Raw genomic sequence first — 22,042 nt, forward strand, 5'->3', positions numbered from 1 at the left:
TATAGACCAGGCTGATCTTGAACTCACACAGACTCCTGCCTCACCTCCCACCATGCCTGGCAGAAGTGGAATTCTTTGATTATTCAAAAACATTGAGAATGGAGATAGTGTTTCAACATTCACTGTTCAGAAAGATCTCCTCTCTATAATTTGGGATTTGTAGCATAAGGTGAGAGATTCTAGATGTTCAAATAACATGAGAGCGGTTAAATGAAATGTTGAGTACTCTGATGAGATAGATCAGAATGTGACATTATTTTAACAAATAATTTAACATAGACTTTTAAGTTACTACAACGAAATGGCCAACAAGCATAAAGAAGGGTGGTTAGGATCACTGTTCATTAATACAAAGCAGCCGTAAGAAAGGACTTCTGGGCTGGAGTACAGCTCTCTGTCAGGATTATTGCTTAGCTCTCGGGAGGTCCTAGGCGCAATTCTCCACCACCCCGAGAATGTATTTAACAAATTAAAAGGTAGTAGCAGTACATATTGGCCAGTCGCTGTGGATGTGTAAGCTCTGACATGCATTTGGTCTAACTAACAGCTTCATGTGACACTCGTCCTCTGAGGTACCACCTTCCCCTTGTGTCACAGTAGACACAATTTCCTTTACAAACGTACTCTCTCAAACCCTTGGGCTCTAATCAGAAGTCCAATGTAGGCTGATGTCTATATGCAGGTGAGGACTGGCACAGTTGGATCAAGGCCATGACTGGACAGTAAAAAAATAAGGTGGGGACAAAGTTTCTGTAGGTAAACTTACTTATCTAGGTGGGCAGTTTACATCCTTATTAATTGGTTCTAAGTTTATTGTGTGGATGTACTGTGGATTGAGAATTTAACATATAAATCTGGTTGCTGGGTTACAGTTTGTGGATTTTAACAGGTCGTTGGGAGTTTATACCATAACTATTAGGGGGCGGATGTTGGGAATGTAAACAGGGCAGGGGCAGAGACTTACGAGATGGTAGCTGCCACTGAGACCAGGGGTGGATGCTGGGCATGTGAGCAGAGTCCTCAGTAGGAGAGCCGAGAGATAGGCGGTCTCGGTATGAAACTAGCATGGCAGTGACCTGGGTCACAGAGTACTTGGGGGCAGTGTGGAGCCACCGAGATAGATTAGCGCTCGTTCCAATGGCCCCAAGGAGCTGGAACTAGCAAGAGCGTGGCCACCAGGGCACACGCAGGAACCGTTCTGCTGCTTTCTATTTCTGACCTCAACAGTCCAACCTTGGCTTTTCCACTTGCCCTAACAGAGGTCATTACACTATACTGTCATAATCTACTTCGCTATCTGTATCGTCCAGGAGACGCCAGAGGTATAGCCCATCAGCAGGTCTAAAGTCTAGTGCTCGGTCTGACACAAGATATACTTAATAAATAATTAATGTTAAAGTACTTCTAAGTTGGTAAGTCTTTATGATCATAAAGTATAATTATATTACTTCTCCAATTTGGCATTATTTATATTGACTTTATTTCCAGTTATTACAAAAGAATGTAAAATGTAATTGTAGACTGCTCCGTTTTACGTGACAGTTAGGTTGCATGACAAATCACCTCAGTTTCTCCGGGAACAACTGATTTTCCTGTTTATATTTACAAAATTAAAACTAAGGAAACAAAGAAAATAGACAAAAGTTTCCATCAGCTATGCTGCATAATATCATTCACCTCATGAATTGTAAGATGTATAAATTTTGGATTAAAAGTTATTTAAAAGTATCTAATTCTTCTGGTATTCAATAAACTGCAACTGCTTTTGTTTTTTATTTATAAATGACTAAAAAGTCCCCCTCTTTTCATCCTCTTCTTCTTCATCATTTTATTTTGTGTGCATGTGTGCACGCGCGTGTGCGAGAGCTTTGTGTGACTGCTCATAGGTATGTAGGTATATGTACAGATATGCACACAAATATGTGCACGAGCTCAGAGGCTGACGTTTTCCACTATCCTTTTCCACATGGTCATTTGAGGTAAGGCCTCTCACTAAAACTGTAGCACAGCCGTTAGAAATCCGGTTGACCAGTGAGCTCTAGGAATAGGCCTCTCTCCACCCCCAAGGCACATGGTGTTACCATGCCCTGCTTTTGTGTGTGTGACTGAGATCCCAAGATAGGTTTCCATGCTTGTGGGGCAAGCGACTTACTGTCTGAGCCACCTCCCCAGGCCTAAGCGACATGCTAAACGTTACAAGGTTGTTTTGAATGCTTCCACTCCTGCTTTCTACTATGTTCACATTGAGACTTCAGGAAGCAGAATTACTTTAGAACAGAAATACTGAAACTGGCCTAATGATCTCACCAGAGTCCAGGGTCTGAGAGTTAAGCTCAGGTGTGCGCCTGTTACGCAGGAGTGCTGAAACAGGATTCTGCCATCCCAAGCGCACTACGTTATCAAAGTTTCCCCAGCCTTCAAAGGCTGACAGGAACAGAGCCCCGGCTTTCCCTACCACGGGTTGACTGGGACAGAGGCACCATCTCTGAGTCGGTGGGGGCACCGTCTCCCCCACGGCAGGCTGGCTGGGACAGAGGTGGCATCTCCCCTAACGTACTGGTACAGAACTGCTCCATCAGTACTGTCACTGAGAGAATGACAGTACTCACTGTCATCAGAGGACATTTAGATCCCACACCGGTAGACGGGGAGAAATAAAGTCTTCTAACACAGCACGCCGTCACCCTTCTCGCAGGCGCAGTCACTGACCCCTGGGCAGTGACTGCCACAGTCCTTAGGACACCTTTAAAGTGGTCTCATGAGCACTCACTGTTAGTTCTTGCTGACTCCGACAGTGCATACGTGAGCGACCAGTAAGAAGCACCCGTGTGTCGGGCAGCATGCTGTAGGATACACGCAGTCACACGGAAGAGCCTTGTAGACGGTATAGATAGGCGTCAGTGTAAAAGCATCGCACATGTGAGATGACTTACCTGGCTCTGAGGTACTTCATGGTCGGCCCCCCAATACAATGTCATTCCGAGAGAATAAATATGGACCTGGGAAGGGAATTTTTATAAAAGTCACTTTATGGTAAGATTTAAAAAATTAACAAGTATAGTTTTTTTTTTTTTTTGCTCCAAAGAAAGTATAACGTGTAACTTGAGGAAAATCATTTTGCACATCTTACATAAAAACATACAGAGAGATTAAAATAAGAAATCAGAGTGGCGCTGGTTAGACTTGATGCGCCACCCCCACCAGCAATGCACAGTCTCCTAGCAATGAGTAATCACTCTGCTAGCTTTTCCTTAGTTGTTTATATGAACTTACGAAGATGTGGACATATGTTCCTGATCCTTCTTCTACATGCCATTTACAGTGTGCTCTGGCCTTGCTTCCTTAGCTTGCCAGCTGAGCTGTCTGTGTTAACTGTGGAGAGCTTATCCGTTATTATATCATCTATTGCAGTCTTAATGTCTAATAGCAGTCCATCTGTTATTAATAGACAACTAGGGTTTTTCCAAACTTTGTGATGTGTGTTTCAGCAAACACTGTTTGTATGCAGATAGTTCTCTTAAGTTGACTCCAAAATTATGAGAGACCTGTAGACAACCTCTAAAACACACACACACACGGGGGCTGGAGAGATGGCTCAGCGGTTAAGAGCACCCGACTGTTCTTCCAGAGGTCATGAGTTCAATTCCCAGCAACCACATGGTGGCTCACAACCATCTGTAAAGAGATCTGATGCCCTCTTCGGGTGTATCTGAAGACAGCTACAAGTGTACTTATATATAATAAATGAATAAATCTTTAAAACACACACACACACACCCCACATGCACATACATGCATGCACACATGTGCACACACACGTGCACACACACACACACACATGAACCAACCAAGTGAAAGACTGACATCTCCCTATACATTAGTTTATGTATAGGAGTGCACTGTAGCTGTCTTCAGACACACCAGAAGAGGGCATCAGATCCCATTACAGATGGTTGTGAGCCACCATGTGGTTGCTGGGAATTGAACTCAGGACCTCTGGGAGAGCAGTCGGTGCTCTTAACCACTGAGCCACCTCTCCAGCCCCCTATTTTCACTTCTGACATAGAAGTTCCCACGTAGGATTTAGATTTTTGCCAGTGTGAAAACTGAGGGGGAAATCTAATCGGAGGACTGATTACAGATCATTTGTGGGTTTGGGAAAGGATAAAAGAGGAGGATCAAAGTACTGTTCTGTCATTGGTTTTAAAATACCCTCGTGTGATGTTGGCAGATGCTCCTGGGGGAACAGTAGAAGGGCTGGAGAGGACGGGCCCTGGGATCCTCCTGACCCTAGGCCTGTGGTGTCTGCCGGAGTTCACACAGATGCACTGGTAAGGGGACCTGAAGGAAGGCCTGCCTGAGTGTCCTGCTGCTGCTGTCACCGCCCTTGGCTTGCCAACACATGACGTACCAGCGACTGCCCAGGGAACATAACACACGCTACATACCGGCAACTGCCCAGGAATCTCCCAAGACAAACAACATACCAGCGACTGCCCGGGGATTCCCCAACACACTCCACATACCAGGGACTGTCCTGAGGACGTCCAGGTTTTAACCCTGGGCTACGGACTGAGCAGTTACGAAGTTCTCTGCATCCCAGTGCACAGATGCCCATTATTAGAGTCCCAGCCTCTACTTCCTGTAAGCCAATCTAGAAGTCTGCTTCCTAATAAACACTCATCATACGAGTCCTGTTGTCCAGAGACCCCACCTGACATCATGTGAGGGATTTCATTTCTAGTATTATTTTGGTTACTGGTTTTTGTGTGGGTTTGTTTTTTTTTTTGGGGGGGGGGGTACCTTCGACTTTTTCTAATTTTTATCACATGTGTTTTAGTTGATTCCTGTTCTTTAAACTTTGTTTTAAAATTCTATAACATGTCTTTAGTTCTCTTTAGAAATAGGTGGGGAAAAAAATCTATGTACAAATAAATGTTTTTACTATGTCACGGCATTTCCATCTGTCTTTATATTGCTACTTAAAGTTGTTCCCGGTTTATTAGAAAAAAATTTCAAATTATTTGCAGCGCTTCCAATTTTCTTAATTCTAAACTATTTCTAATGACGTTTTAGCACACCCTGACTGAGCCCACCTCATCCCTCCTTCCTGCCGTGTGCACTGGGACCTAACACTGCAGCACCGGCCCAGCCTCTGCTCCTCTCTCCCTCGTTTCCATTTTATCTTGTGTGTGTGGACCAAACTTCTCTTAAGCTGTTCATTTTACCAAGAATGGTTTGTGTTTGTCAGCTGAAGTCTGCCACTAGAGACAAGCCATGCTGTAAGTCATTTTACACAGGATGATGCATTCTCCCTTAGACGCCAATCGGTTTCCTTTCCATCTCGAGTGAAGCAGTTAACTGGTACGTCCTTGTACCACAGACAGCCTGTCTTACAGGTTTTCGTATTTCTTCTACAGGATACACAATGCTCACTCTGTGTGTGTGTGTGTGTGTGTGTGTGTGTGTGTGTGTGTGTGTGTGTGTGTGTACGCTGTGTGTGTGGCCTCTTCATCAGCCATGTGACTGCTTTCACTTCATGGAGATCAAGAACGGTGGAAGAGTAGCCATGGGCGTGTGTGTATTTCTTTGAAATTCTGAAGGATCACATGGGAATTCGGCCTTTTATGTCCTTGGTTACCTCTGGTTCTTTGGTAGTAACTACATTAAGAAGTAGAAGGTTACCCAGTAAAAGGGGAAAAGTCATAAAAAGAGATAAAAAGTCAGAGAATCAAAAAGTTTAAGGCGACTTTCTAGTTATCCAAAGGAACATTATCATCATGAAAAGTAAAATTTAAGTAAAAATGTGAAAATGCCTATTTACGTAGCTGGTAGTTATGTAAACGTTTCATAGGGATGGTAAGTGTCCTATTTATCTATCAACACTTCCAAGGATAATTCTCTTGGATGTAAGGATCATGTTCCTGTGTAAGGCTCCAGTGGACACTCGGTGGCATTCACCAAGCATGGCTAAGATACACTTACGTGTACACTGACATTCTCATGTAATTTGACTCACTCCAGATTCTTCAGAATACCTCATACAATGCAAAGTGTATATGGATCATACACCAAACTGTGTAAAAAATAACAAGAAGAAAAGATCTACATGTGTTCAGTAAAGATGCAGTTTTCTCCCTAAATATTTTCAACCTGAGGTACTTGAATCAGTAGCTGTGGAAATTCACACATCACAAAGCTTACAGAGACTTTTACAGAGTCCAGATGGCTAAAAGACCAGTTTTTCCCTTGATCAGCATGTGTGTTTATTCTGAAGCAGACGAAGCTTAGACAAACAAAACAAGCAGCAGGCCCTGCTGTGGTGGCTTGAATAGGTCTGACCCCTGTAGACACTCGTGTCTTTGAACTCATAAGGAGTGGCACTATTGAGAGATGTGGCCTTGATGGCGGAAGTGTGTCACTGTGGGGGCACAGACTTTGAGGTCTTCTATGCTGAAGCTACACCCAGTGTGGCACACAGTGACGACGAAGACGCAGAACTCTCAGCTCCTTCTCCAGCGCTCTGTCTGCCGTGTGCCACCACGCTGCCCTCCACACCATGATGACAACGGACTGACTCTCTGAAACTGTAAGCCAGTTTCAATTAAATGTCTGCCCTTATAAGCGTTCCCTTGGTCATGGTGTCTCTTCACAGCAATAAAACTATGAGAGTTGGTACCAGGACTAGGGTACTGCTGTGATAGCCTGCCATGCTTTTATTTGGAGGAATGTGGATTTTGGGATTTTGGATTAGGAAAGCAGTGGATTGCTTTCAGCACTGTTTAAGGGGCCATACCAGTAGGAACATGGAAGAGAGTGGTCCTAAGGGTGACTTGAACTGTGGAGGCCTGGCTCAAGAGGCTTCAGAGGAGAACAATTTTAATATATTGCCTAGAGATCGTTTTGAGATTGATATTTGATGAAGAATGTGGCTGCTTTTTACCCTTGTCCAGAGTCTACCTGAAGCTTTATAAAGTGAAGACGTTTAGATTACACTGGCAAAAATTTCAAAACAGCCTAGCATAGACTCTGTCCTGTGGTTCACTCTTATGAAATGTGTTTTCATGAAACAGAGCAATCTGAGCAAGAAAAATTACAAAAAAGAAAAGGGTTAGGGTTGGCAGGCTGGAGAGATGGCTCAGCGGTTAAGAGCACTGACTGCTCTTCCAGAGATCCTGAGTTCAATTCCCAGCAACCACATGGTGGCTCACAACCATCTGTAATGGGATCCGATGCCCTCTTCTGGTGTGTCGGAAGACAGCGACTGTACTGATATAAATAAAGTAATAAATCTTTTTTAAAAAGAAGAAAGGGGGCACCAGGAAGTATAATGAAACTAAAGAGATAAACAGCTTAAATATGGGGAGTGGTGACCTCAGGGCAAGATCCCTACCAGCTAAGCTTCCACCTCGTGAAAAAGGAAGTAAAGACAATTTAGGTCCAGGTGTGGTGCTGCACACCTTTAATCCTAGCAGTCAGGAGACAGCATGCAGAGCAACTTTCAGAACATCCGAGCTTAGGCAGTGAAGGAAACCATTAAAACTAGGAAGCTGGTAAAGACATGATTGAACAGGGGTGGAGTCGGGGGGAGGGTGTATTTCATCCTCAGTAAGCAGCTTCAGCCACATGGTTCTGGCTTTAGAGTCAAGGAGAGAAGAAAGGGGTTCTCAAGACTCTCCCTCTGTGACCAAGGCAAGCTACTGCAACCGGCAAGTTGTAGAAGTGTCGCTGCATGGAGGCCCGGAGAGGCCATGGTGTGAAGCTGTGTAAGTGAAGCCTGGGCTGTCCTGGAGACCCCAGGATGTTGGAGGTGCCGGGGTCATGAGATACCTGCTTGGGAAAGCTGCTAACAGAAAGTGGAACCAGCCCAAGAGATGGAGGTGTGCTGCAGTCAACAAAGATGAGAGGAGTTGGAGACCTGAATAACGTTTGACATGGAGAAACAGAGATGCAGAGTTTGGAGAAATTCCAGCTGCTTTTGGTCTTTCCTTGGTCCAGTATTTCTTGATGAATGTGTGTATATATGTATGTATGTGCATTTCTGAATTATGTTATGGTCACACGCCTATGGAGGCTAAGGAGTGGAATGTGGTGGTTTGAAGAGGGATGACCCCTATAGACTCATGTGGTTGAGCCTTGGCCCATAGGGAGTGGCACTATTAGGAGGTGTGGCCTTGGAGGAAGTCAGTCACTCTGGGGGAGGGGACTTTGTCGTCTTATATGCCCAAGCTACACCTAGGATAACGCAGTCTCCTGCTGCCTTCAGATCAAGATGTAACACTATCAGCTCCCTCTCCAGCACCGTGTCTGCCTGCAGGCTGCCATGCTTCCCTCCATGATGATAATGGACTGCGCCTCTGAAACTGGAAGCCAGACCCAATTAAATGCCTTCCTTGGTTAAAAGTTGCCTTGGTCATAGTATCTGTCTTAGTCAGGGTTTCTACTCCTGCACAAACATCATGACCAAGAAGCAAGTTGGGGAGGAAAGAGTTTATTCAGCTTACACTTCCACACTGCTGTTCATCACCAAAGGAAGTCAGGACTGGAACTCAAGCAGGTCAGGAAGCAGGAGCTGATGCAGAGGCCATGGAGGGATGTCACTTACTGGCTTGCTTCCCCTGGCTTGCTCAGCTTGCTCTCTTATAGAACCGATAGAACCGAAGACTACCAGCCCAGGGATGGCACCACCCACAATGGGCCGGTTGACCCACCTTGACCATTAGTTGAGAAAGTGCCTTACAGCTGGGTCTCATGAAAGGCATTTCCCCAACTGAGGCTCCTTTTCTGGGATAACTCCTGCTTGTGTCAAGTTGACACACAAAACTAGCCAGTCCAGTGTCTCTTCACAGAAATAAAACCCTAAGACATCTGCCCTTTTTTTTTTTGTATTAAAATTGAAGTAATAAACAAGAGAGATGTTTGAGCTAGTCTCACAGGCTTCAAGGGTGACAGTGACCGTCCCACACCCCTTTGTCCCCAGCACAGAGCACACTGCAGGCAGTGCTTGGAGTGTGATCCCTAATACGCGGCAGTTTTTCCTACTTTGGAATTTTTATTTGGTTTTGTATTTGTTATTATTACTTTTTATTTTTGAGATTATATTATAACATCATTTTCCCTTCTTTCTCCTCCGTTCTAACAGTCCTGTACATCTCCTTTGTTCTCATTCAATTCCTTGGCCTCTCTTTCATTAACTGTTACTTCGTTTTTCCTTTTCTTTTAGAAAGGGTCTCGTGTAGCTTCAGACCAGACCTGAAGACGGCACTGAGTCTTGGAGCTGCCTGCCTCTGCCTCCACGTGCTGGGCTTACAGGTGCGCCATTACACCTGCGTATGTCAAGCTGAGAATTAAACCGAGGACCTCAGCCGTGGTAATCAGGCATCCACTGAAGGAACTATGTCCCCAACATGTACCTGAAACTTTCATTGAGCAAAGTCAGAGATATCTACAAAAACTATTGAAAACTAAAGGGTGAAAGCCTCCTACAATTTGGAAGAGTTTTCAAGGACTACACACTGTTCATGGTAATACGGTCCTTATCCCTCCCTGAAGTCAGTGCAGACATTTAAGAGACTATGGATGCTAGGGACGCCCTCTCCCTGAAGTGTGCCACGTCACTGGTTTTAGGCCCTCAGGATCGATTTAAACCAGAAGCCTCGTAGGGTTAAATAATCTGAATTTATCATGCTGAATCTTTTAAAACTACATGAATAACTTAATGACTGCATACCGTGAGAATAAGGTAAAAATGAGCACGTATATACTAATCATCTAAGGAATATTTCAGTATGCCTGAACGTTTGTCCACAGTTGTGGACACTGCGTGTGGCCTGACGTCACACAGTGCGGACTGTCTCAGGCACCAGAGCTCTGCTTCAGAGCTGCAATCTCTCATCTCTGCACACTTGACTCTCGCCAATTCCCTAAAGAACTCCTAGGACATTAAAGTCCTACCCACCAAGCCTTATCAAGAGGGCTCCGTTCTTGCTTTTTCCTACTGAAACCCCCCTTTCCCCTCTCCTGGGGGTCAATCAGCAGAACGGATAATACACAATTCTTTTCCATCACAAGTGTGTATCAAGATGTAGATATTCTCAGAGTTTTATGATCAGAATGTTATTCGGTTATTTTTACACTTGGCATGAATGAGAAAGTATGTTCCCAGCTAATCTAGAATCCCCAGCGTCTCAGATCTGAATTAACGAGTTTGCTGGATGATCCAATGTGCAAGTCACTGAAATTAGATTTGATCTCGTTAATGACATCACCATACATTTCTCTCATAAACTTCGTTTTCACTGTGCCATTAAATGAGGTGTGACTCCCCAAGTTTGCCTCCATTGTGTCCCTCTCCCACTTCTGTATAGAGCCAGCATATGATGCTTTCCCTGAAGATTGTGACGTCCCCAAAACATGCACAGAAATGGTGTAGTTCTCAAGAGTATCAGTGCCTGTCAGGTTTCACTATAAAGTGGTACATTGTTTCACACACACACAGATACACACACCCATGAACCCCACGGGCTCGTGTTGGCCTACAGGGCCCTTCCGATGCAAACACCTGCCTGGTCCGCTTTGCCATTTCCAACTGCAACGGACAACTTCTTTTCTCTTGCCACAACCCATGCCCCTAACCTTGAACGACACACCCTTTTAATACATATTGATCTATCTGAATTAGGTTTATTCTCCATAGCAAACGCTACGGAGTATACTTTGGGAGTAAAACTTGACGGTTCGGTTACAGACTCGCAAATGCATCCTCTGCTGTTCTGCATTTGTTCATCCTGCCGTGTAACACAGATGGTTCCGTGCCCATTACTCAAGGCCGGCCTCACAGTTATTTCTGTAGCTTCCCCCAAGCGCTGTTTCATAGAAGGCAGGTAGTTAGTAACTACTTGTAATAAATTAATAGTGATTCAACTTTAAAGTATCTTTCCTAGGTCAATATGGTTTCCTGGAATTACTCTGAATTTTATATATATACAAATAATATAATCATAATATAAAATATACAATTTATTATAATTATATAAAATAAATAGAAAATTTGTGTATTAAGTTTACATATAAAAATATTCAAATGTGTATCTGTACATACACATGTATTTGTATAATTGTTTTATATATAAAATTCTGAATTATAATATATATATGTAAAATCTTAAAACATGGTGAAATTCTGAATTACATGTAATATATATATATATATATATATATATATATATATATATATATATAAAATCTTAAAGCATATGGTTATTTGAATTTCAAAGGAATTCTCCATGGGCTAAGTAATGTTTTGACCTGCCTTGCTTCTGTAAAAAAATAAACAGAATGAAAATAAACCATTAGACTTAACATTTACCTTTTCTACATCTGAGAGAGACGTCAGCGAGTGGCTCTGAAGAACCTCGGGTGCGGTGAATGCTCGAAGGTCCTGACTGCAGACATTTTCATCTGTGAAGGACACACTGCCAGACGGCAGCAACAGCAGCGACCACGGAGAGATGATGAAGCCAAGAGCAGCGGGGTCAGCAATGCTCACTGGTTGTACGTGCACCACACCAAAAGAAGAAATGATACACTCTTAAGATCAAGATTCAAAGAATCTGTAAGCACCTCAACAGATATCCCAGCCTGACGGTGCAGACATTAATACACGGTTTCAGTGTCACCTACATACGGGCACGGTCGCTGTTCACAGCTGTGCCTTTATTTGGCTTCATCACTTAACATCTGGAAGGCAGGTCTTAGAAACAATTCTACAAGTTAACCCAGGTTTTATACTAATATAAATTAGGAAATGGAGAAGGCTCAGGACTTGCCCACCATGGATTCTTTTGAGTACTCAGTGGAAACTATAGTTTCCAGACACTGTCTACATACATACAACTCTTTAAGTTCTTCCAATCACCTATATGTGGATGTCACATCAGAGGACTAAGAACACTTGGTTTTGGGTACGTGATTAGGGTGTGTGGGGATGGGAGCAGAAGTGGATAGACATCTTCCTCGGTGGCTCTCTCCACCTTAACTTCTGAACTAATACTCTCTCTCTCCCTCTCTCTCTCTCCTTCCCTTCCTCCCTCCCTCCCTTCCTCCCTCCTGGTGAGCTCTGAACTTGTCGACTGGCTGGGAGGGCTAGCCAGTGCGCCCCAGGGCTCTCCTGTGCGTGGGGATTAGAGATGCATGTTGCACGCATGTTCTCTCTCGTGGGTGCTGGGAATCGAAACTCGGGTTCTCATGCTCCCGTGTTTCAAAGCAACAAGGATATCTGCATATTTTGTTGCTTTTCACAAATGTTTACATATAAATAAGTGAAAATTAATCCAGTGAGACGGCTCACTGGGTAGAGGCACTTGCCGCCAAGCCTGACAACCTGAGTGAATCCCTGGGTTCCACCTGGCTGAAGGAGAGAACCAACTCCTGCAAGTTATCCTCTGACCTCCAAACACGGGCTGTGGCACACGCAAGCTCTACACGGACATATAAACCCACAAATAAAATGTAATTTAAAAATAAAAAAAAAATACAAGCTGCTGTACACATCTTTTGTTGTTGTTGTTGTTGTTGTTAAAAGCTTTCTCTTTGGTGTGAACAATAAGTATACACCCCAGCTAGATATTGGAGACACTCGCTATAAAAGCAGTCTAAGTAATTCTCTTCAGATCACCTACTCAGGGAACAAGACGCCAGTGGCTGAATGCACAGCTGTGTGCGGGGAGGGGCCAATGAGAAGCTGTAGGCGGGGAGAAGCCAATGCGGAAGCTGTGTGCAGGGATCCCTGCAGCCAGGCTGGCGGCAGCGGCAGTCCACAGGCATGGAGTGTATTTCAGAGGTAGTGATAACAGAAATTCCTGAAAGATGAGAGAGAAGGAGCAGAGTCTGGGCGATGCTACGATTTGGATTTGAGCGGCTGAGAAATGGTGTTGCTCAACCTTAACACAGGGGAGACCGGAGACCGGTAACAAACAGGCTCTGCGGTGGGGCCTGGAAGGTGGTGGGGAGACGAGACCTCTCCGGTGGACTTAATTTCAAGGCGTGTGACACATTCAAATGGGATTTCAAGCAGGTAGTTGGATAGAGTCAGGGCTCGACAGACGTTTCTTGGGAGTTGCTGGCAGAAAGCATGGAACTGAAAGTCCTGAGATTTGAACGGTGATAAAATGCAGTGAGATGGAAGCTGAAGACCCAGGGCTGAGTCTTGGGGTCTTCCCACCATGAACTCTCCGTTCCTTCTCCACTTTTCCAACAGTTCCTGGAAAAGAGCCGTCACAAGCAGTTCTTCACAGCGGCCTTTCTGTCCATGGTACCTGGGCTTGAACGTGAATTGGGAAACTGGGAGTCTAATCCTCAAGGCCAATTCTACTTTGAGATAATACTGTTATCTTTGGAATCTTCATACATGTAAACAATGTGTTGTGGTCTTACCTAAGCCCCCAGCTTCATCCAATACGCTCTGGAACCCACCAACTTGTCTCCCCCTTACCTCATGCCTTCTTTCATCTTGCTACCATTATCCCCATTAATATTACAATCATTAGCCTTAACCCCAGCTAGTGCTGACCAGTGGTGTGGGGTCATCCACTGAGGCATGGGTAACCCACCTGCAGCCCAGGGTCAGTCCTTGACCACCCCTAGTGTAGAGACAGTCCTCATAATGTCTGGATGCCTGCTACCATTTTGAACTAAAAGATTATTGAGGATCAGAACTAATGCAGATGCATGAATGCTAGCTACCCAGAAGTCCATGTGCTGTCTTGCTATCCTGATGCCGGGTTCACACTCGCAGACGAGGGCTTGCCTTCCTCACTCTGCATCTCTGAGCACAGATCAGCTCTGCTGTCTTCAGTGCAGTATAAACTCAAAGGGACCGAAGACGAAACCAGCCACTGCCAGTGCTGGAACGGGGGTGGCTGGGAGGGGGCCGAGGCAGGAAAACCAAATTTAAAACTCCGTTACCAAGCAGGTGAGATAGCTCAGAGGGTAACGGGTGTCACCAAGCCCGAGGAGCTGGCCTCAATCTCAGTTCCGTGGTGGAGAGAGAAGAGACTCCCGAGTGCTGTCCTCTGACCTCCACACCTGTGTCTCTGCATGCACAGGTCCACGCACATTAAATTAAAACTAGATAAATGAACACGGGACGGAATGATTTCTAAAAATTCCTTATCGCTTATCTTTCGGAAATGAAACCTGTCAGTACAGCCAAGGTCCCTACGGCCATTACTATGAGAAAATAAGAATTTTAACTTCTGCCTTATACCATTGCTGCTTACATGTGCTGCTTACAAAGTAGCTAATGTGTATTAGTGACTTTAAGCCTAATACTTTCATATAATACGAGCAGCAGTGCAGCTCACTGGCTACTAGACTCCAAAGTATACAGGGAGACAGAATAGATACATAAACAGACAAACAGAAGACACCGCACAGAGCATCTGAGACACAGAAAACAATACACAAGATCGTTCTATGGATTAAAAAGAAAAAGAAAAAACAACCATAATGCAGACAACACGTTTCTTTCTCAACTACACGTGGCCCTTTAAAGGGAAGATGACCAGTCAAACATGGGTGACGGTTGGCTTCCAGAGAGAGCGAGCGGAACTCAAAGGCAGTCAGGAGATTAAGTCTGGCGAGGGACTAGCAAGAACTTTGGCAGAGAAATGGCACTGAATGCGCAGAAATTGAATTATAAAGTGGGGGGGGGGGGGGCAAGGCATGATTTTTCTCTTTCAAGAGCACAGAAATGTCACGGATGTTTTCACGGTGGCTTTAAAGTACTGTGTAATGAGCCCAGAGCTCTGTGACCACAGGCGCTCTGCTCTCAATTCCCAGAACACATACGTGACGTTTAAGCGCTGGATTCTTGAGGTAGTGGAGTCAAACCGCAGAATATATTGTTAAATAATTATGAAGGCTTATGTAAACCTAAAAGTGAGGGGATTTAAGAGTTGCGGCTGGAATCGTCTTTAATTCCCACTTCCTGACAGCTAAGCGGAAGGATCTGAAAGCAAATGTTTTCAAAACCCTGCAGAGAGCGTTGGGAAAAGCAGGTTCCAGGAGCTTCGAGAGAGCGAGCGCCGAGGCCTGTGCTTCAGTCGTGCACTGACCACACTCCAAGGACGCTATTATTATGAAGAAGTAAATCTGATATGAACCAATTCCGGCAGCCAACGTGGTTCTTTCTGGAGCCTTTCCCGACGCTCCATGGGCAGAGTCGCTGGTCAGAGTCTCTGCAGCCGGGGTGAAGTTAGAAATACGCAGACACACACGTGATCTATAAAGAAACAACTGAGAGCACGTTTCGCAAACTAAAAACCCACGCACAGTCTAACAGCGATTCTTTCTTCCTGGGTCCTGCCATTTCCTTTAGAGTTCCACTTGGGCTGTGCGACTACAAGCCCAGCGCTCAGGCTGCTGAGGCTGGAGGGCAGGCAGGGCATGAGCCTGAGGACAACCAGGACAACCGAGTGGTTTAAGGACAGCTTCACAGCGAGACTCTCGTCTCCAAAAAGTAAATAAATAAAATAAAAGGGTAAGTGATTATAATCGGGTTAGAAAACATGGTACAAGGGAACAGTCAGCAAAAGCAACAGAGACTAATATAGGAATTCAGAATAAACCATTTCATGCACAAGCTCCTGTCTGAGGTCAAGTAGCTCGAGGAGAGAAGTTACAGACTCGCTGGTTCTGCATTCTATTAGGGTGGCTGACAAAAATCTACGCAGGTTACTGTCCAAAACGCTGAAGAATTTGATAGTTACTCATCATACAGGATTCTCTGAATGTTCAGTTCTTTTCATAGTCCGTTAGGATCAATTCACTGATAAATGTGCTGCTGCATAACTGAAACAAAACCGGCTTGGGGCAGCTATTCTCCATCTTGGCCCATCCCTCCATCCCCATCATCCTCTCCACTGTCTCCCTTCCCACCCCTCCGTCACCGTATCTCCCCTCCCCTTTCTGTATAGTAGGATTTTGTGATAAATTATAATCTTCTGAAATTATAGTAGATACTATAGGGTGATTAATTATAACTCGACAATTTATTTACTCCTAAGTGTTGGTCCTGCTTTTTAAATGTCACTTTCCTTAACAAAAAGGCTAAAATAAACATTCCAGTTCTGGGCTGGAGAAATGGCTCAGGGTTAAGAGCACTGAGCTCTTCCAGAGGTCCTGAGTTCAATTCCCAGCAACCACATGGTGGCTCACAACCATCTGTAATGAGGTCTGATGCCCTCTTTGGCCTGTAGGTGCATAGCAGGCAGAAAGCTGCATGATGTATATATAAAAATAGATATTTAAAAAAAAAAAATTCCAGTTCTGAAAAGAAAACTGGACCAATGCTCTGAGCTTACCTGTAACACCGACGCTCTCATTGTACCTGTAACACTGACGCTCTCACTGTGCCTGTAACACCGACACTCTCACTGTGCCTGTAACACTGACACTCTCACTGTGCCTGTAACACTGACACTCTCACTGTACCTGTAACACTGACACTCTCACTGTACCTGTAACACCGACACTCTCACTGTGCCTGTAACACCGACACTCTCACTGTGCCTGTAACACCGACACTCTCACTGTACCTGTAACACTGACACTCTCACTGTACCTGTAACACCGACACTCTCACTGTGCCTGTAACACCGACACTCTCACTGTGCCTGTAACACCGACACTCTCCCTGTAACACTGACACTCTCACTGTGCCTGTAACACTGACACTCTCACTGTACCTGTAATACTGACACTCTCACTGTGCCTGTAACACTGACACTCTCACTGTGCCTGTAACTCTGACACTCTCACTGTGCCTGTAACACTGACACTCTCACTGTGCCTGTAACACTGACACTCTCACTGTGCCTGTAACACTGACACTCTCACTCTCCCTGTAACACTGACACTCTCACTGTGCCTGTAACACTGACACTCTCACTGTACCTGTAATACTGACACTCTCACTGTGCCTGTAACACTGACACTCTCACTGTGCCTGTAACTCTGACACTCTCACTGTGCCTGTAACACTGACACTCTCACTGTGCCTGTAACACTGACACTCTCACTGTGCCTGTAACACCGACACTCTCACTGTGCCTGTAACAACAAAAACTCTACCAATGATCTCATTGTACCTGCAACAAGGCAAACTCGTAATGATGGCCTCCTAGAAGACACTGATGTCATTTAAGTTAGCTGAGATAGCCAGTCACGACAAAGCATTTCACATAAGCTCCCATAAGCCCGAGAGTCTTCAGCACTTGCACGTGCTATAGTTGGTCTCAGATCAAAGACACCACCCAAATCCACAAGCTTATCCAGGAGTGTACAAACCACCAGAGAAACCGCCTGCTTCTTTCCATCCTTCTAAAATTCCCCTTGCGTAGTGCAGTCCATACTTCCTATGCAATACAACGTAGTCAAGGGTCAGACTGAAGCATAAGTCGCCTCCAAGGCCTTGGCCTGATGTGCAGACCTCACAGCTGTGGTCTCAAGAGCAAATAGATCCGTCTGTCACTCCACATCTGTAATGCAGTCCTGAACCCATAAAGCTACTGTGAGGATTACTGGGGAAAGACAACACTTCCATCAAAGGCGGCCACGGCACACCTCGGGTTCTGTCCCGATCAGCTGGTGACTTGTGTTCTCCCCCAGAGAAAGCAGCAAGTGCCCCACAGACAGGTTCTGCAGTTTCAAAAACACATCACACTACTGTGTTCTCAGTGCCTGGGAATAGTTCTGAGTTTTTTTATTTTTGTGCCCTTTGCTTACAAGTCATATTAGAAATACAATTAGAAGAATGAAGTTTTGTGATATGTGAATTTTTTTTTAAAGATTTATTTATTTTATGTATCAAAGGACACTGTCGCTGTCTTCAGACACACCAGAAGAGGGTATCTGATCCCATCACAGATGGTTGGGAGCCACCATGAGGTTGCTGGGAATTGAACTCAGGACCTCTGGAAGAGCAGTCAGTGCTCTTAACCACTAAGCCATCTCTCCAGCCCCAGTGAATGTGTTCTTCAATTAAAACTAAATTCCTTGGAGAGTGTCTCTTCTCTCAGCAGTCTACCTAAGGCACAGCATTCCTAGTTAGCACCGTCCTTAAGCTAGAGCACTTGATTTAAGGTTTGACAATCAAGCCAATTAGTACATGGACGGCTAATTACACTGCTTGCCAAATTGATGTTTTACTGTACCTAGCAATTAGCTTGAACTATAACGTGATTTAGTTCGTGCAAATATTTATTTGAACGTAAATCACCATGGTATCGGCTTTGGAATTTGTTTTACTTATAATAGAAGTTGTAGAGGCCTGGTAACAAAAATTACAGGACACTGTCCCTCCAATCTGACAGACCTACTTTGTGAGTCTTTCTCACTAGAGTAAGATGTTCTTTGTTCATCTTGTTCTTTGGTTTCTCCAGACAGGGTCTGTCTTGTAGCCCTGGCTGTCCTGGAACTCACTCTGTAGACCAGGCCGGCCTTGAACTCAGAGGTCTGCCTGCCTGTCTCCTGAGTGCTGGGATTAAAGGCATGTGCTATGGTTGCCCAGTTAAAATATTTTATTTCCTAACAACGGCAGTCACACCTTCCATCCCTTCCCCTTCCCCTCCCCTTCCCCTTCTTCTTCCCATCTCTTTGCTCCCAAACAAGCAAGTTGCAGCCTAAGCCACAACCACTGTAACCTTGGTGTGGCTTCTAACCAATGAGGCATCTGGTAGTTTGTGTTCAAGTATTTACAAGATTCTTCAGGGGGAGTGGAATCATGCAACTTGGTAATGTAAAAGTAGAGATTCTGAGTTATTATTGTTTTAAAATAATAGGGCTTAAATGTCTGTCAACGGATAGACGGAAGCAGGTCTCAGGGTTTGTTTCTTCCTTGGCTGCCTAACTAAAACAGCCTAAGAAGAGGTTCTCTCTCCCTCTCCCTGCCCATCACGTTACCAGGAACATTTCTGGGTTTTGACATAATAAAACATTCCTCTCTAATTTTCCTTCAGCTTCCCAGTTGTCCTGGTTAGGTTTTTTTGGGTTTTGTTGGTTTGTTTGTTTGTTTGTTTGTTTGTTTCCAACTTGACCATTAGTTGATCATCTGGGAAGAGAGAACCAAAAATGAAAAAAAGAGTCTCCAAAAAAATATACTGTAGGGGCTGGGGATTTAGCTCAGTGGTAGAGCGCTTACCTAGGAAGCGCAAGGCCCTGGGTTCGGTCCCTAGCTCCGAAAAAAAGAACCAAAAAAAAAAAAAAAAAAAAAAATATACTGTAGACAAGCCTGTGGACCATTTCATTTCCTGCCTGCTGTGGGCCCACCCCGGGCAGGTGAGCCTGGGTTATGTGAGAACGCAGGCTGAGTAAACGGGAGCTGTAAGCAGTGCTCCTCCATAGTGCTTTCTGCTTGGGCTCCTGCCTCGGGTTCCTGCCCTGGAACCCTCTCTGACGGCAGTCACCTGACTGCCCTGACACCCTGATGGCAGTCACCTGACTGCCCTGACACCCTAACTGACGGCAGTCACCTGACTGCCCTGACACCCTAACTGACGGCAGTCACCTGACTGCCCTGACACCCTAACTGACAGCAGTCACCTGACTGCCCTGACACCCTAACTGACAGCAGTCACCTGACTGCCCTGACACCCTGATGGCAGTCACCTGACTGCCCTGACACCCTAACTGACGGCAGTCACCTGACTGCCCTGACACCCTAACTGACGGCAGTCACCTGACTGCCCTGACACCCTAACTGACAGCAGTCACCTGACTGCCCTGACACCCTAACTGACAGCAGTCACCTGACTGCCCTGACACCCTGATGGCAGTCACCTGACTGCCCTGACACCCTAACTGACGGCAGTCACCTGACTGCCCTGACACCCTAACTGACGGCAGTCACCTGACTGCCCTGACACCCTAACTGACAGCAGTCACCTGACTGCCCTGACACCCTAACTGACAGCAGTCACCTGACTGCCCTGACACCCTGACGGAAGTCACCTGAAAGCGTAGGATGGAATGAACTGCTTCCCTCCTCAGGTGACTTTTGGTCATGGTGTTTTATCGACCACAGAAATCAAACTATGACACCAACAACCTTCATTACCAATAAAATTACACCTCCAAAAGTTATGACAAGTTATGAATAAAATGCTTTGCAACTCTAGTTCACACAGTTCTTCCACGGCTGTAAGTGGTTAAGGATAGAAACTGAATTCTCTAACCAGCAGGTACAACATCATTATTTATTAAAAATGTTGTCTGTCAGTGTAAACCCTCTATGGACACCAAAACATAGGACTACTCAATCCTACACATAAAACGCCATGTCATTTACATATAAGCTATGCATATCTTTACAATGACTTACAATTCTGAATGCTCTGTAAACAGTTCTATACTGCACTGTTCAAGGAATCCTGACAAGATAAACCCTCTGTTCAGTGTAGACACGGCCACCAGCCTATTCACACTTTCAATCCAAGGCTGTCAGAATTCGTGGGGCGGAACTCACACATGTGGAGAGCAGCTTACACTTGATAGAAATCGATCTGTCTTCAGTTTTAGCTCTATTCTACAGGCCAACAGCTTTTAAAGACATCCTGCATCCCTGCTGTGGTGTCCTGCATCCCTGCTCTGTGACATCCTGCATCCCTGCTCTGAAACTCCTCAGTTTGGACTTTTCGGGTCACAAGGTGGGAGGGGGAGTGTGTTTTTTAATTTCTCCATAAAGAATACTTTGGCTCCTTTGAACTTCAAACGCCAAGACACTAAATGAATCAAGCAGAGAACACTGTGTCTGTGTCAGAGGCTACCATTTGGTAGGCTTGATGTTCAACTGTGACTCAAACATATTTATAAAATGTATGATTCTCGGAGCTTCAGGTCATTGTAAAACATGGGCCTGTGTTTCTGAGCATGGAGAGCTTTCTTGCAAATTCAGAAGAAGGGGTACAGGTCACAGCACAGGGTTTCACTGTTCACACCAGCCAACTCCCCAACGCAACTGGGAACCACTGCTCTTTACGGGCAGGATGTCACTGTTAGCAAAAGATGGCTCCATGGCTCAACTGACTTGTTCGTGTTCTTATCCTTAACTTTATATGATTGACAAATTCATCAGAGGCTAGAGTGCATATGGCTTTATGTGCCTCCATAATGCTTGTGTGCTTTTGTTACCATTCATAAAGCTACACGTAAGACAAAAACAAGAGCTAAGGCAAGTCAGAAAGTGTAACTAGTAAGTGTAACCAAATTATAATTAAATCATGGTATGAGAATTAACATGGTATGAGAATTAAGTTCAGGTGAGAGATGAGATTTAAATTGTTCTTCTTTAGTTGTTACAATTAAGAACAATACTATTTACTATACAAATTATGCCAACATTTTAAAAGTCCTCCTAAGTGTAAAGGTAGAAACAAGCCCTGTGGGCGATGTGGCGTTTCTCACTGGGGAGGGACTCGAGACCAGCATCCTCTCCCTGTAAGCTCTCTCTGCATGTATTCAACTGCCTGGTTAGAGGGCATAGAGTCAAAGTAATGGGAAGACACAGGCAGTTCTGTTTGCAGGGTACGGCCTGTTCTCCACAAGGGCTTCGTACACTTGTCAGGCAACCTACACTATTTTCAGAATGTCAAATATTAAGTTTAGTTTCGTGTTTTCTGGTTTGTCTCCAGGGAACAAATGGGGCAATTTCATCTAGTTCAAACACATTTGACTTGAAGGACCTGTTAATTCTGGTCCAACAAACACGAGGCAAGACGCAGCACGTCGACCACAACTGATGAGTCCTCTCAATGTGCTAACTTTCGATGGCAGACAAACAGGGGTGCAATAAAAGGTGAGCAGGTAGGGCCTGGTCTTCTGGAAGCTGAACTACTATATAAAACATTTCAGTCCATAAGACCTCCTTACATTTTACCATAAAGGCTTTGAAAACGTCCCAAGCCAAGTTCAAGCTCGCTATCAACGAGGATTGGTCTTTATACTCTGTGATGTTGATTGGTTGACTTTCGATCTTCAACACTCG

General features: G+C 44.8%; 1 protein-coding gene across 9 annotated transcripts in view; it reads right to left on the minus strand.

Annotated features, from left to right (window-relative positions):
* Ptpn13 (protein tyrosine phosphatase, non-receptor type 13) overlaps positions 1–22,042 on the minus strand; it is a 174,295-nt gene that overhangs the window by 109,383 nt on the left and 42,870 nt on the right. For all 9 annotated transcript variants that reach the window (NM_001100789.1, XM_087584017.1, XM_087584016.1 and 6 more), the window contains 2 exon segments: positions 2,934–2,999; positions 11,369–11,547. In NM_001100789.1, coding sequence (NP_001094259.1) covers positions 2,934–2,999; positions 11,369–11,547 — 245 coding nt within the window.

Source organism: Rattus norvegicus, chromosome 14 (assembly GCF_021556685.1).
Source record: "Rattus norvegicus strain SHRSP/BbbUtx chromosome 14, alternate assembly SHRSP_T2T, whole genome shotgun sequence".
Taxonomy (NCBI): domain Eukaryota; kingdom Metazoa; phylum Chordata; class Mammalia; order Rodentia; family Muridae; genus Rattus; species Rattus norvegicus.